The sequence below is a fragment of the Pristis pectinata genome, chromosome 9 (assembly GCF_009764475.1).
Source record: "Pristis pectinata isolate sPriPec2 chromosome 9, sPriPec2.1.pri, whole genome shotgun sequence".
Taxonomy (NCBI): domain Eukaryota; kingdom Metazoa; phylum Chordata; class Chondrichthyes; order Rhinopristiformes; family Pristidae; genus Pristis; species Pristis pectinata.
Genome location: NC_067413.1, coordinates 30,199,309 through 30,216,659, shown reverse-complemented (window position 1 = coordinate 30,216,659; position 17,351 = coordinate 30,199,309). Strand labels below are relative to the sequence as shown.

General features: G+C 46.6%; 1 protein-coding gene across 1 annotated transcript in view; it reads left to right on the top strand.

Annotated features, from left to right (window-relative positions):
• The window catches only part of LOC127574488 (fibrocystin-L-like), a 140,967-nt gene that overhangs the window by 10,742 nt on the left and 112,874 nt on the right, over positions 1-17,351 (top strand). Inside the window, 5 exon segments of the mRNA XM_052023512.1 lie at positions 6,292-6,378; positions 6,464-6,608; positions 13,901-13,979; positions 15,000-15,057; positions 16,880-16,973. Of these exon segments, the coding sequence (XP_051879472.1) occupies positions 6,292-6,378; positions 6,464-6,608; positions 13,901-13,979; positions 15,000-15,057; positions 16,880-16,973 (463 nt within the window).

The window sequence follows — 17,351 nt, the reverse complement described above, 5'->3', positions numbered from 1 at the left end:
ACAAAACAAAATCTAGTCTGAAATCAAAAGAAAAATGTCATACAACTATTACATCTATGTTCCAGCGCAGCCCTGAGAATCGTAACTCTCAAACTGTGGCACAATTTGAACATTGGACATTCTCAAGTACAAACACACTGAACAAGAAATTGAAGGTCTAAGGAGTACATTCAAAGAGAGATTCCACACCTCTTCATTCTGCCAACTATCTTTGCAAGATTAATTACTCAGTGTTTTTGAAATACCCGGAAATGAATTGACAGGACCTGCTGAGTTCCTCCAGCATTTTGTGTGTGTTGCTACAGATTCCAGCATCTGCAGAATCTCTTGTGTCTCCAGTATTTATTGCATTTGATAAGAATATACTTTTAAAATTTTATTTATACAGCACAGTAACAGGCTATTCCGGTCCAATGAGTCCTCGGTGTCCAATTACACCCATGTTAACCTACTAAACCGTACATCATTGGAATATGGGAGGAAACCAGAGCACACGGAGAAAATCCACGCAGTCATGGGGAGAACGTACAAACTCTTTACAGACAGTGGCGGGAATTGAACCCTGATCGCTGGCATTGTAATAACATTATGCTAACCACTACGCTAATTAGGTGGCAGAGATCCTCAGTTTCGGCATATTGTTCCTGTAACCGTGTGGGTCATTTCTTTAGTTTCATGCTATTCTTAAAATTCTGATTGATGTGAGTGTTACAAGCTGCCATCAAATGCCTGACAAATTTTGATAGAATTTGGCAGGTGTCCAGGATAGGGACGGATGATGCCACATCCTGCACTTGCACACAATCTAAGGTTCTAAGGGAGCTGCCTGTAATCTGGTGCATTTAACATGAAATGCGCACGTCGTTAGTCTGGCTTGCAGTTAGTGGTGCACTCATTTCTCTCAAATTGACAACTTCATGGCTGCAATCAAAAAAAGAGTTCTACCATTGCCCAACATGCGAACTATGTTTCAAAGCAGTCTTTGCAGAGAAACAACAGATTGATCTGAAAAAGTGTCCTGTGCCCACAACCAGCAGAAACAAGATAGAATTTGTGGTCTGGAGAAATGCTTTACCATGCAGAGCATGCCAGGAACAGTAAGATTCTTCCCTTCCACCATCAGATTTCTCAGCGGTCCATGAATCCATGAACACTATCTTGTTATTCCATTTTTTTGCACTATATATTTATTTTTGTGATTTATAGTCTTTTTATGTCTTTGCACTGTACTGCTGCCACAAAACAACAAATTTCACATCATATAAGTCAGTGATATTAAACTTGGTTCTGATTCCAACAGCCATGAGTTCATTGAGTGCAAATTGGAAATCTCACCTGACATTCAGTAATAGACACATTTCTTTATACTAGTATTGCCAACAATCCCAAACCACTGATAAAAGCTTAGGTCTGTTGATATGTGTTGTGTTTCCAATCTTCAGTCAGACAACACTCCTTTGGATTAGGCTTGCATTGTGAAGATGCATTTCTTCAGGCAGTGTTTAGGAAAAAACACAGAGAAATTTCAAGAATACTAGTGTGAGGAGAAAGATCCATAATCAGGGCCAGAGGTCACACAGCCAGAACTGTCACTTATCAAGGTGGTTCTGGTATTTGATGCAAAACAAATACAGAGGTTGGCCGAATACCCTTGGATGCAGTTTGTAACTCTGGGCAGTTGCTGAAGTACTGCTCACCCCATGCAAACATTTTGCAAGTGAATGTCATTGAAATGAGCTCGAGAAATTTGGGATTCACCTGAAGTTATGCAGCGTTTTCAGATGGACCAAAGTGATGGATGTCGACCTTGCCCAAAAGAGCAGTACCTCATGTGGTCAGGTCCTAGCAGAACAGAGAGGGGGAAGTCTGGGTGGGTGGACAGGGCTCCTATCAATACCTGTGAAATGTTGCTGGGCTCCAGTCATACAGCAGTACCGTTGCAGCAGAAATACCTTGTTATATCGGAAAAGTTAATGGATATAAAATATTTAAGGTACAATAAGTATTGTATGTAGTTTAAGAAAATGAATACACCTAATTTTGTATATCACTTCCATCAATAGGATGATTCATTTTTACTTCTGTTTTTGCAGCAAAAAACACTTGGTTATCAAAAGTATTAGCAAGTTTTAAAAGTCTGTTAGCAGTGTATTCTACATTAAGCTGTTGTTCTCAGCAGGCAAATGTATTGCCAGGTATAGAATCAATGCAGCACGGAAACAGGTACTTTGGCCCAACTTGTCCATGCCGACCAAGTTGTCTACCTGAGCGAGTCCTATTTGCCTGCATTTGGCCCATATCGCTGTAAACCTTTCCAATCTATGTACTCGTCTAAATGTCTTTTGAACATTATGTATCCACCTCTACCACTTCCTCTGCAGCTCCTTCCATATACCTTCCATATGGTGAGCACAATGTGTGATGTGAGGATACCCATCCACCACCATTAAAAAACAAAAATGCTGCAGATACTCAACAGGTCAGGCAGCATCTGTGATGAGAAAAACACTGAGCTAATGTTACAGGTTGATGGTTTTACATCAGAACTGGCCACACCATCAGTCCTGTCTGCTTTAAAACTTGTTTATCTGTTGCTCTTCATCTTCAATCTGGGCACCTTTCAGCCCCTGGACTTAGCATCAAATTCAGTAATTTCAGGTAACCAGACTTCCCAGTTTGATCCAGAACTGGCCAGATATGATGCAAGGTCACATTATCTCAGCATCCAACATCTGCAGGACTTTGACTTTAGATTACCCAGTCAGGTCAGAGGCTTCTCAGCAGCACTTGAGATTTAGCTGGTTATGAAAAGTTAGCGACCAAGTCCCAGTTCAAGTTCACGTTGTCATCGGCATGCGTACACAGGCTATAAATGCCTTGAAAATTAGCTTCTTTGCAGAGTACATTACAAAACGGAGACAAAATAAGTTAGCATAAACTTAAATTAACATAAATTATAAATGACTTACACATGGGCAAAATAAACAACAAAATAAACACAACATAACTAGTGCAAGATTGAGAGAGGGACAAAAGATATAGTCCAAGGTAGTGTTAGGGTTTTTCAGGTCAGTTCAAGAACCTGATGGCAGTGAGGAAGAAGCTGTGGTTGAACCTTGAGATATGGGTCTTCAGGCTCCTGTACCTCCAGCCTGACGGCAGCATTGAGAAGAGGGCATGGCCCGGATGGTGGAGAAGTTAAGAGAGGACAATTGGAGTAAATCAGGGAGGCTACAGGTTCGGTGATTGTCCTGCAGAACACCTGTGCACAAAAGTTTCTGGTCGCCTGTCACTTTAATTATCTATCCCACTCCCACTCTGATCTCTCTGTCTTTGGCCTCCCATTCTGTTCCATCTAAGCTTAACTTAAACTTTTGGAACAACACGTCTTTCCAAAGTACATCTTAGCCTTTCATAGTAAATTAAAATCAAAAACACTGCAAATAACAGAAACAGAAAATGCTGGAAACACTCTGTCTCAGGGGATAGGTTAGTGATAAACACTACAAACCCATAGACTCCAAAAACTATCTTGTCTATGGTTCATCCCACCCTGCCTCCTGTAAGGACTCCCAGTTGCTCCATCTCTCATAGCTGCTCCAATGATGAGATCTCCTTTACAGGTGCCTCTGAAATGAACTACAGCCTGAATCATGGCTTTCCATCTGCCGTAGTTGGCAGAGTCCGTGATTGCATCTCATCTATTTCCTGCATCTCAGCTCTCCAACCTTCTCCTCCAGAATCAACCAAGGATTGAATTCCTGGCCCTCACTTTCCAGGCCATCAACTTCCACATTCAACAGATCATCCTTTGAAGGTTCCACCACGAGACACGTTCCTCCGCTCCCATTCCAAGCTTTACAATTCCCCGGCCTGCTGTTCCTTCTCCGTCAACCAGTCCGCTTCTCAGAGCACTTTCCCATATAACCTCAGGAGGTGTAACACCTGTCCTTTCACCTGTTCTCCTCCCACCATCCAGGAACCCAAACAAACCTTTCAGGTGAAGCAGTGATTCACTTGCACTTTTTCCATTCTGCAGTCACTGCTCATGATGTGGTCTTCTCTACACTGGAGAAACCAAACGCAAATTGGGTGATCACTTTGCAGAACACCTGTCTTCAGTCTCCAGGGATGACCCTGAGCTTCCTGTTGCCTGTCACTTTAATTGTCCTCCTACACCCACTTGGACCTTTCTGCAGAGTTTTAACAAAGCTCAGTGTAAGCTCAAGGGACAGCACCTCATCTTCAGTGTGGGCAGTTGCAGCCTTCGAGACTCAATAGCGAATTCCATAAGTTTCGGTAACTCACCTTTTTTTGCTTTAATCAGGACTGGCCAGTTCTGCTGTTGGTTATCCATCTGTAATATTAACTCAGATTTCCTCTCTCCATTTACACTGCCTGATCCTCTGGTCATTTTCTCTACAGCTCTGACCTGCATTTCAGAGCTTTTACATGTTGGAGATACTCAACAGGTCAGGCTGCATCTGTGAAAAGATAAAGAGTTAATATTTCAGGTTGAAGACCATTCATCAGAATAAAGAGTCCCTTCTTTTGTTCTGACCTGAAGCATTATCTTTGTCTCTCTCTCTCCACAGATGCTGCCTGACATGCTGAATGTTTCCAGCATTTTCTGTTACTTCAGTATTCAAAAGTCCTCCCCAAGTTCAACAATTTCGGATTTTAATCTCTTCTGTTTTTACATCCACCAGGAATAAAGATTCCATTTCTTCCAGTGACACATCCTCTGGGCTTAGCTTTGGCTTCATCTCTCCTCCAACTCCCTGTCACATTGCATGATTTTTCTTTTTGTTAGTTCACCTCTCCAGCTTCCAGCCTATCCCAGATCTTTCCATTTGTATTATTTGGATAGGTTGAGTGAGCTAGGGCTTTTCGCTTTGGAGAGGAGGAGGATGAGAGGTGACGATAGAGGTGTACAAGATGATAAGAGGCATAGTTCGAGTGGACAGTCAGAGACTTTTTCCCAGGGCGAAAATGGCCAACACGAGGGGCATAATTTTAAGATGATTGGGGGAAGGTATAAGGGGGATGTCAGAGGTAAGTTTTTTATACAGAGAGTGGTGGATGCATGGAGCACACTGCCGGCACTGGTTGTGGGGGCAGATACATTAGAGACATTTAAGAGACTCTTAGATGGCCACATGAATGATAGAGAAATGGAGTGCTACGTGGGAGGGAAGGGTTAGATAGATCTGAGAGCAGGATAAAATGTCAGCACAACATCGTGGGCTGAAGGGCCTGCACTGTGCATGTTCTCTGTTCTATGTTCTGTGTTCACTTCCCACCACTCCCTGTTCCATTTAAGATGTGCTGTTTTATACAATTTGTTCCTAATTGCAACTTGATATTGCTTGATATTAATTATAACACACTTCAATAAACAACTCGCTGGTTAAAAACATACAGAGCACAGGCAGAGGGTATTTTGCCACTCTACCTCTGCTGTCTGTCTATGTGTTACTTATTCCATTTCTGACCTTAAGTGTTAGCTCTGTTTCTCCACAGATGCTGCCTGACTCAGCAGGTCAAGCACATCTGTGAAGGGAAAGTAATTATTGACATTTTGGGTCAAAACCCTGCATCAGGATAGTGACTATTTCCAGCATGTCCTGCTTATATTCAGATGGGTAGAATCTCCAGTGCTTGACTTTTGTCTGATGTGGTTAATGCGTTCTCTGATTGCAGCATTCAGAAGCTGAAGGGATCGGGAGCCGTGGGGCAGGATGAGTGACTGGCTTGTGCCGTGGAGTCTACTGATATCTCTCAGTCTCTGGTCATTGCAGTTGGCAGGTAACTAAAGATCAGCAAGTGTTGTCAAAATCACATTTATTGAGTGTCAAACTGTACTCTTATGAAGACATCTTATTAAAGGAGGTATTCCAATTCTCTACATAGATCATCTCCCTTTTCCCCATCTCATTATATCTAAATTATCGTCTCCTTATCTCTGTTTATAATGCCCCTCTTCCTCTATCAATTTTCTCTCTCTCTCCCTTAGCCATCATTCTCCCCATTTCACTTCCTCTTCTGTCCGTCTCTGCTTAACTTCCTCTGTTTAACTTTCTCTGTAACTGTAACACTATATTCTGCATTCTGTTTTCCTTTTATACTACATCGATGTACTTAAGTACAGAATGAACTGTCCGGATGGCACGCAAACAAAAGCTTTTCACTGTATCTTGGTACATGTGACAATAATAAACCAATACCAAATGCCCTACTCTCTAACGTTTCTTCTCTCCCTGTGTATTGATGTACTTACTTATTTTTCAGGTTCCCAAGCTGTTCCAAAAGTTTTTGACGTCTATCCTCACCACGGCAGCCAGAATGGAGCAACAAGGCTGACGATCAAAGGGCAGGGTAAGGAAGATTCTCCTCCTTCGCACTGAGCTAGTTGATGAACCTCCCTCCCACTGCTACTAATCCACTATGGATGTTTTGACAGGATTCTCAGGGGAGAACCAGTTTGACTTTGGAGCAGAAGATGAAAAGTTGGGCAACAGCGTGCATCTGGTGTCAGAAACCAGGTCCATCCCCTGTGATGTGGAGAGGGATTCCAGCCACGAAACACAGATTGTTTGCTACACCAGGTAGTTCACTTACACAATAATGTGACTCAGTCTGCAAATACGGTGCAAACAATAGTGTAGTGGAGACACAAGAGATTGCAGATGCCAGAATCTGGAGGACCAAACTATCTGCCGGAGGAATTCAGGGGGTCAAAGAGCATCTGTGGGGGAAAGGATTTGTCAGCACTGGGTCAAAAACCTGCATCAGGATAGTTTAATGAAGCATTTCACACAAACTCTCAATACAAGGTCTTGTAGCCAAACCTCAAGCAATCTTTAACTTCAACCAGTGGAAGACAATCTCTCTGTGATATGAGAGACCGCTTCCCAAGGTTCAAATCACAAGCCCCTTCATACATGTCAGCCTGGCATAAACTCAACAATCATTTGGAGTGCTACAGATTAAATTGGTAAATTGGTTTATTATTGTCACATGTACTGAGGTACATTGAAAAACTTTGTTTTGCATGCCATCCATACAGATCTTTTCATTACAACAGTGCACTGAGTAGTATAAGGAAAAAGCAATAACAGCATGCAGAATAAAGTGTTACAGTTACAGAGAAAGTGCAGTGCAGGCAGACAATAAAGTGCAAGGCCATAACGAGGTAGATTGTGAGGTCAAGAGTCCATTTTATCGTACTAAGGGACTGTACAATAGTCATATAACAGCAGGATAGAAGCTGTCCTTGAGCCTGGTGGAACGTGCTTTCTTTGTATCTTCTGCCCAAGTTGGGAGAAGAGAGAATGTCTGGGGCAGGTGGGGTCTTTGATTATGTTAGCTGCTTTACTGAGGCAACTCCACTTGTGCACCTTCAATCTCCATTCATTACACCATCAGCAGTGATTGCATTTCCTCTCAGCTGGAGCTCTTGAGGTGGTATCATCTTGACAACTACATGTCCTTGGGTTGTTGTATCCCAGACTTTGTGAACTCTGATCTGTGCACTTTGACCTTGCTAAGTTTATACCCAACAGACGCACTGCTGTGTCACTTCAACCCTACCTCTAGTCATGTGGTGGTAACTATCTGTTCAGCATTTCATGCTGGGCTTAACTGTTTCCCAGCATCCCTTTCCTCACACATGTTGTTTTATACAATTTGTCCCCATTTGCATCTTGATGTTCCTTAGTATCAATTATAACCCATTTGAGTAGACAACTCCCACCTGGTTAAATCCCTACAGAGTGCAGGAAGAGCATTCAGCCAATCTATCTCTGTTGTTTCTCTCTTTCCCGAGTTCCCTTTTAGCTGATTAAACTCTTGTAGAACCCACCGGTGTGGGAGGGGCTGCAGAGCTACAGTCTGCAGCCAGTCCTAAACCACAGAGAGGCCAGTTCCTTACTGGGCAGTTTGCCCTGGGTGGCAGGGAATCATCGGTGATCAGGAGGGCCGAGGTTCCAGGATGGATTCATGGCGGATCTCTGCAGACACCGACATTGAAGGAAAGACATCGAGGACTCTTCACGATCAAGCAGCTGCCCGATGAGAGCTTAACCTGCTGACACAGAGGAGGACCCTAATGCTGATTGGGAAACCAGTCTAACTCCTCTGTTCAGCAAACAACCACATCAGGATGGCGGTAGCGACAAACACCTCGGGAGGAGGGATCCACAATACCATCAGAGTGATGATGAAGGATCTCAGCGATGGGAACCCTTTCAGAAGGGACCTCCTCATCAGAAAGGTCTTGCTGGATACGTGCAAGTTTGAGGTGATGGACATATACTGCCTCCAGGACTTCACGAGTAACGGATACTTCGACATTACCTTCAAGCACCCGACAGGATGGCAGAAGCTGCTGCAGGACTTTCGGGAGAAGGGGAATGAAGCTCCACTGTCACTGCTGAAGGTGCGGCCACCCTTCACCCTCCCCACCCAGAAGGAACGTGTGGTAACAGTTCACATGTTTAACCCACATGTGCCCATGGTGGATGTAGTCACCTTCCTGGCTCGTCACATGGACGGAGTGAGAAGCTGCGTCGACATCAAAGGCCTGTTTGGGATCTGGACCAGCAAGCGCCAGGTGACGGTCAAGTTGAGAGTGGATGCAAACAGATCCATCATCCACTTGCCTCAGTGTTTGCCATTGGAGGGAACCATGGATACAACCGCAACAAATCCAGACACGTGGCGACCCAGTGCAGCACAGTCATCTGCAAGAACTGCAAGCAGGAAGGTGACTACACAAAAGATTGTTGGGAAAGCAAATGTTGCAAACTGTGTGGGGAAGCAGGCCACCTCTACAAGGCCTGCCCAAAACGGGCCTGTATGTATGCACAGGCAATAAGAGAGGGTGTCAGAACCAACAACACCCTGAGGAACACTGACATACTCTCCACCAGTACAGGGGCCTCAGAAGAGACCAAGACCAGGAGGGGTGAGGACAGCCTGATCATTTTGAGCTCCCAACCCTCAGCCTCGGACCCCCAGCCCCCTCCCCAAGAGGGGGAGTCAATGGACGAGGGAGTGGAGGAGGGACATGGAAGAGAATGGCAGGTGACGAAGAGGAAGAAGGCACAAAAGACGCCACCCAAGAGGAAGACAAGGGGACTGGAAAGCAAAGAATAATGCAGCAGATGGACACCAGCAACTTTTCCTCGTCAAAGGATGAAAGCAGCAGGGGAAGCCAACGACAGAGGCAGAGGAAGTGGCAAAATGGAGAAGGGAAACCGAAGAGAAACAACAGACAGGAAGAAGCGAGGGAAGAACCCTGCCTGCTGACCCCCAGCTCCGGAAGACCGGGAGCAGAACCGCCTCCAATGCACCCCAACACCGGGACAGGAAGGAAACTGGACCACCAGAGAAAAGGACAGGGGCACAGACAGATTCCTCGCCCCCCCAGAGACACCTCCAGCCTCGTCACAAGGGACCCCACACCCAGGGGGAGACCACTCCCAATATCTGAGCCCGGAATCGGTGAGGCAGTTCACCAAAGCTGTGGGCATGAGGGCCCAGGACAAATGAAAATGGACTGTGAAGGTGGTACTGAACTCCAAAAGAGCCACGGAGAGATAAAACTGGCATCTCTAAACGTGCGCAGTGTGAAGAGCACTGCACGATGCATTAACGCCTTGCAGTTCCTCGCCAAGGTCAAGGCGGATGTGACTTTCTTGCAAGAGTGCAGGCTGCTGCACCTCCGCAACTGTCGGAGGTGGTCGCGATGGTGGTCCCATGGACTGTTGGTGTGGTCAGGGGGCAATGATTGTCGCTCTTCCGGCCTGGGGATTCTGATGCAGTGGGGCAACTTCTCAATCACCAAGGTCAGAGAGGTGGGGGGGTCGGGGGGGGGGGGGGGGTGATTCAGCTCCTCGTGGCAAATGTGATGTACCAGAACACTCCACTCTGGTTAATTAACGTGTACACCTCGCCCGTGCTGATCGAGCAGCTGGCCGTTCTCCAGCAGCTCCCACCGCTGCTGGCGACGTCCTGGCAGGTCGTTCTGGCCGATGACTTCAACTGCATCATCGATGCAGCTGGACGATCTGGCAGTGCCGACAGCAGACTGGACAGCACGTCCAGACTCCTGATGGAAACGGTAAAGGATGCCAAGTTGCGCGACGCCTTCAGCACCCCTGCAGGCGGAGCACAGCTGCAACACACCTGGTCGAGTTCGGACGGCTCAGCCTGGTCCTGGATTGACTTCCTCTTCGTGTTGTAGCCAGTCATTATCAAATCCACAGATGTCACGCCGGTGTTCTTCTCTGACCACCATCTCCTTCAGGCATCCTGTCACCTACAGGGAGACCAGAAGGCAGGCAGGAGAACGTGGAAGTTGAATGTCAAGCTGCTGACCCCAGAGAGCATTGAGGAACTAAAGAGGGATTATGCTGGGTGGAGAACCATGAAACCCCTCTTTGACTCCTCTGTGCACTGGTGGGAAGCGACAAAGGAGAACATCAAGAGTTTCTTCATCTGCAGAGGGGTTCAGTAAGCAAGACAGAGTCAGAGGGAACTGTGCCAACTCCAGACAGACCTGCAGCAACTTCTCCTTCTGCAGTCGAGGGGGTGGATGTGAGAGAGGAACTCTGAGAGGCAAAGAGCCAGCAAGCCCTGCTCCATGCCTCCGAATCCTCCAAGATTATCTTCCGATCCAGAGTCTGCTCCGTGGAGCAGGATGAGAGGTGCTCATGTTTCTTCTTCCAAAAGGTGCACAGGGGAAGCTCTATGATCCACAGCCTCAAGGAAGAGGACGGCTCAGTAACATCCTCGCAGACGGACACATTAAGGACCTGCAGATCCTTCTATGCCAGTCTGTATGACAAAAAGGCCAAAGACAGCACCACCTCCCAGAACTTCCTGTCCTCTATCACGGAGGTCTTAGATGACAGCAAGCGGGAGAGTCTGGACCAACCACCGACCCTGGAGGAACTGACTGGCTCTGTCCGTTCCTTTGATTCGAATAAAACTCCTGGAAGCGATGGCTTACCGGTAGAGTTGTACTCAGCTCTGTGGGACTGGATGGGCCCAGACCTGCTGGAAGTGTACAATGCTATGCTTCTGTCTGGCAGCATGTCAGAATCCATGAGGAAGGGCACCATTACCCTCATCTACAAGCAGAAGGGGGAGATGGTGGACATCAGGAGACCCATCTCACTGTTGAATGTGGATTATAAGATCCTGTCCAAGGCCATCACCAACAGGGTCAAGTCTGCTCTGGGACAGGTGATCCACCCGGACCAAACCTGTGCTGTACCTGGCAGGAAGGTCTTTGCCAGCCTCGAACTGCTCAGGGACACCATCACCTACATGCAGGACAGAGGGGTGGACACCTGCCTGGTCAGCTTGGACCAGGAGAAGGCATTCGACAGGATATCACACACGTCCATGTTGGATGTGCTCTCCAAAATGGGCTTTGGGGAGGGAATCAGGAATTGGATCCAGCTGCTCTACACAGACATCAGTAGCGTAGTCCAAATCAATGGGTGGGAAACAGACAGCTTCCCCATCAAGTCTGGAGTCAGGCAGGGCTGCCCTCTCTCTCCTGTCTTGTTCATGTGCTGCATAGAACCCTTTGCTGAATCCATCAGGAAGGATGAGAGCATCAGAGGGGTGATGTTGCCAGGCAGTGAGGTCACCCAGGTGAAAACCTCTCTGTACATGGACGACGTCGCCATCTTCTGCTCGGACCCAAGGTCAGTTCACAGATTGACCAGCAACTGCGACCGGATTGAGTTGGCATCAGGGGCCAGAGTTAACCGCACGAAGACCAAGGCCATGCTCTTCTGCAACTGGCCTGACTGATCCAACATCCCCTTCGCTGTCAGGCCTGACTACCTGAAAGTGCTGGGGATCTGGTTCGGAGGGGCCGGGACGTGCAACAAAAATTGGCGGGAGCAGATTGGGAAGGTGAAGCAGAGACCGGGACAGTGGGAACAGCGCTCCCTATCGATAACTGGGAAGAACTTGGTCATCAGGTGTGAGGCGCTCTCAAGGCTGCTATACTTGGCGCAGGTGTGGCCTGTTCCTCGCTCCTCTGGCTTGGGAATCACCCGCGCCGTCTTCCGGTTCATCTGGGGATCCAAGATGGAGCGGGTCCGAAGGGCCACCATGCACAAGTCCCTGGACAATGGGGGTAAAAGTGTCCCCAACGTCGCCCTCATTCTGATGACCACCTTCGCCTGTGGCTGCATCAGGCTGTGCGTGGAACCAAAGTACGTGGGCACCAAGCGTCACTACGTACCGAGATTCTACCTGTCCCCGGTGTTGCGAAGGATGGGCCTTGTCCCATTGCCACGCAATGGCCCAGTCAGCTGGACGCTGCCGCGCTACCTGTCCTTCGTAAAAAAGTTCTTTCGGACCAACATCTTTGACCACAAGTCCATCAGGCAGTGGTCAGCACAGAACATCCTGCAGACACTGCAGGAGAAGAACTCAATAGATACTGTGGGGTGGTTCCCTGAGCAGACTGTCCAGACCATCTGGCAGAATGCCTCATCGCCAGAACTCACCAACAAGCACCAAGACCTCGCTTGGCTGGTGGTGAGAGGGGGCCATCCCAGTCAGATCCTTCCTGCATGGTTGAAACATCAGCCCCAGTGTGCTCTGCCCCCGGGAGGACTATGCTGGGGACGAGACGGTCGCCCACCTCTTTGCAGGCTGTGGGTTTGTGAGGAGGGTGTGGCGAAAGTCGCAAGGGTCCTTGTCACGTTTCATCCCCAGCAGCTGCGTAACAGAGGATTCTCTGATCTACGGGCTGTTCCCAGGGACACACACAGAGACAGACATCAACTGCTGCTGGAAGGTCATCAACTCGGTGAAAGACGCCCTTTGGTCTGCCTGAAACTTGTTGGTCTCCCAGCACTGCGAGATGTCCGTAGGGGAATACTGCCGACTGGCACATTCCAGGCTGCAGGAGTACGTGCTGAGGGACGCACTGAAGGCCAACGCAAGGGCTTGGTGGGAAAGGACTACAGTTTAGGGTTCTTCTGCCACTGGAGAGTGAGGGACGGGGTCAGGCAAGAAAGCCCCTTAAATATTGTAAATACGAGATTGGCGTAGCATCCCAGGGAGCCACACAAGTGGCATTGGTGCTGTGTTTTTTATATAAAAAGGTAACACTAATGATTGATCCGTACAAGAATGTAAAGGTTTTGCACTGTTTTATTGTTGTATATACTTTGTTTTTTATGATGAATAAGGTTTATTTTGGAATAAAAAAATTTCCTCTGGCACATGATTTGGAGACTTGGGAACCAGCTGGTCAAAACAAATCCAGAAACAGAGTTTGGGCCAGGCAACATCTCCAGATCAAGAAACAATTAACATTTCAGACCTTTCATTGGAACCTGAGAAAAGCCAACAACAACAAGTTTATAAGATATGGGGATAGGGGGAGGACAGGGAGGTACGCTAAATATCCATGGTGGCACAGTGCCACAGCTAGTAGAGCAACTAGCTCACTGCTTCAGAAACCTGGGTTCGACCCTGACCTCCAGTGCTGTTTGTGTTGAATTTGCACATTCTCCCTGCAGATTTCCTCCAGGTGCTCCAGTTTCCTCCCACATCCCAAAGACATGCGGGTTGCAAGATTAATGGACCACTAGATTGCCTCTGGTGTGCAGGTGGGATCTGCAGGAAGTTGATGGGAATGTGTGGGATTAGTGTAGAATTGGTGTAAATGGGTGTTTGATGGTCAGTGCAGACTCATTGCACCAAAGGGCCTGTTTCTGTACCCTGACTATGAAATCTGCTTTGTTTCAGATTTCCAACATCTGCAGCATTTAAAAAAAAATTGTTTTGAAGTATCTGCTTTGGTAATCCTTAAAGAAGCTCTTGCTTTGAGTTCAATGAATGTTCTTCCTTGTTTCAGGCCTCTACCAATAGACACGTATCTTGTTGTAGTGAGTGTGGATGGGGTTCCTATTGTTAACAAGTGGATAACCTATTATGTAAGTGAAACATTTTTACCCTCGTGTACTACTCATAGCCGATCAGCCAAGATAATGGGAAATTTGAAGCAGAGAACTTGCACTGTAATCTGAATTAACAAAAATGAATCATACTTTGGGACTATTGGCTTTTGAAAGTAGGTTGGTAGGGGTGTTGAAGAGAAGAGTGAGAAAGTCATGCTGCAACCATATAAAACTTTAGTCAAACCACACTCGGAGTATTGTGTGCAGTTCTGCTTGCCCCATGAAAGGGACGATGTGGAGACTGTGGAGAGGGTACAGAAGAGGTTTGCCAGGATGCTGTCTGGATTAGAGGGTATCAGAGAAACCCTCTAATTAGAGATGGATTACCCTGGATTAGAGATAAGGAAAGGTTGGGCAAATTTGGGTTGTTCTCTCTAGTGCATCAGAGGAAGATATGATAAAGGTTTTTAAAATGATGAGAGGCATAAATAGGGTAGACAGTCAGATTCTTTTCCCCAGGGTGGATATGTCAAACACCAGAGGCCATGCTTTTAAGGGTAGAGGGGGGCAGTTTAAAGACGACATGAGGGGCAAGTTTTTTTATGCAGAGAGTGGTAAATGCCTGGAATGGGTTACCAGGGGTAGCAGTGGAAGCAGGCAGTGGAGCTTAAGAGGCTTTTAGATAGAAGGGAATCAAGGGATATGGATGATACACAGGAAGAGAACGTTTAGTATACATTGGCATCGTGATCAGCACAACATCGTACTATTGCTCTAACGTTCTATGCATGTTCTGTGAAAGACATTTTCCCCACTTAGTGAAAGCAAACCTCCAGCAGTCAGACACTGGGCCACTTCTTGTGGAAGGGATAAATGGCAGGTTTCTACCTTCACTGCCTGGGCTGCATTTTGAAAGGCTGCTCATTCACCTGTAATTAGGAACCGTCTCATCCCCACTGCATCCCAAGAAAGACTGGGTGTCAGAAAAAAAAGCAAAATCGCACTTTCCAACTGAGGCTCAACACCATCACTAATTTATGACTTTTCCTTTCACAGGCAACAAACGACAATACCCCATCCATTGAGGAGATTTCACCAATGTCTGGACTGCCAGGTCTGTGCCACAGCATGTTCTTAGTCTCACAGTCCATCATAGAGCAAGATCTTACCACAACAGCATCATGTTGCATGCATGTGTGTCCACCTTCCCATGGGAAGGGCATATGATTAGGAGCAAGTCTTAACTGAGGAGAGGATAACGATTGGGCCTGTCCTTAAACGCAGAGACTAGCAATCTCATTGGCTCATTGGGACCTCTACTTTTCATGATATTTATTAATGACTTGGATGAGGGGATAGAAGGGTGGGTTAGCAAGTTTGCAGATGACACAAAGGTCGGTGGTGTTGTGGATAGTGTGGAGGACTGTCGAAGATTGCAGTGGGATATTGATAAGATGCAGAGCTGGGCTGGGAAGTGGCAGATGGAGTTCAATCCGGAGAAGTGTGAGGTGGTACACTTTAGAAGGACAAACTCCAAGGCAGAGTACAAGGTTAATGGCAGGATTCTAGGTAGTGTGGAAGAGCAGAGGGACCTGGGGGTTCATATCCACAGATCACTAAAAGTTGCCCACAGGTGGATAGGGTAGTTAAGAAAGCTTATGGGATGTTAGCTTTAGTTAGTCGTGGGATCGAGTTTAAGAGCCGCGAGGTAATAATGCAGCTCCACAAAAGTTTGGTTAGACCACACTTGGAGTACTGTGTCCAGATCTGGTCGCCTCACTATAGGAAGGATGTGGAAGTGTTGGAAAGGGTGCAGAGGAGATTTACCAGGATGCTGCCTGGTTTGGAGAGTATGGATTATGAGGAGAGACTAAGGGAGCTAGGGCTTTACTCTTTGGAGAGAAGGACAATGAGGGGAGACATGATAGAGGTATACAAAATATTAAGAGGAATAGCTAGAGTAGACAGCCAGCGCCTCTTTCCCAGGGCACCAATGCTCAATACAAGAGGGCATGGCTTTAAAGTAATGGGTGGGAAGTTCAAGGGAGATATCAGAGGGAGGTTTTTCACCCAGAGAGTGGTTGGTGCATGGAATGCACTGCCTGGGGTGGTGGTGGAGGCAGATACGTTGGTCAAGTTCAAGAGATTATTAGATAAGCATATGGAGGAATTTAAAATAGGCGATATGTGGGAGGAAGGAGTTAGATAGTCTTAGGTGTGGTTTAAAGGTCAGCACAACATGGTGGGCCAAAGGGCCTGTACTGTGCTGTAGTGTTCTATGTTCTATGTTCTATACAGTTCAGGTGTAGCCAATTGGAAGCTGAGTACTGTCTTTCCTAACACTAGATTCTTCTCGCATTATCAGTTCCTTGTGCTTTCAATGATAAATTGCCTCTCTGAGGTGGGAATAGTAAGGTGATCAGCACTGATTGTTAACATGGCCAAACCCAGCAGCAACTTCAGGAATCTGCACAATCGCAGTTAAACATGGAAAACCAGGAGTTACTCAGTAATTCCTTCATCCATGTCTTTCATGCTCTTACCAATCTCCTGCCATCCTGGCGCTGTTTCTGCCTCATGACAGTCTGATCAAAATCATTGTGTATTATCCAAGGAGTTTCCTGATTCAGCACATCACAACTGGCCCATCCTTCATTCGCAGTCCTGGGATCTTTGTATCAACTTGAGAGGCCAGTCGGGGCCTCCATTGATCATTTTAGTGTGAAGGTAGTACTCCTGACAGTGCCACACCCTCTGTGTACTTCACTGGAGTATTGATCGAGATTGTGTGGAGTTTCTGGTGTGGGACTTGAACCAACATCTCTAAAAATAGTTCCTGTATTATGATGTTCTAACTTTGCAAACTGTGGCTCTTTCTCGAAGCTCTTCACCTTTCCAACTTCCTTCACAATTCCCGATTTCCTTCTGGTTCCTAGGGCAACTCATTTCTATCCGAGGGAATATTCTCACTGATGTCTATGGCAGTAATAAACCAAAGGATTCCAGTCATGGAAACACCAGGATTTTGAGGTAAAAATATACGAGTGAATCAACTGCATAGGTCAGCCCAATGACACACAGTGCAGTTTGGACACGCCTTGGTGTTCCTCTGGTGTCTGTTTAATGAAAGCAGCTTTGCTATCAGGCTTAGTGGTTGGTTCAGCTAAGTTGTTCGCTTGACATTCAGTATGAAGAGGCACAGTTTGATCTGTAATTTTTTACCTTGATGGTTTAATCCTGGAGCTGATGATTATGTGCAGTCATAGTTCATGGTGAAGAAAAGGAATTCTATGTTGTGCTGTTTACTGAAAGTTTCAAACATCTAATCAAGAGGAGAGGGGAAGCCAAGACAAAGCCCTTTCAGTGCCTTCAAGCATGATCACTGGACCAGATATTTTTCAAGAAGAT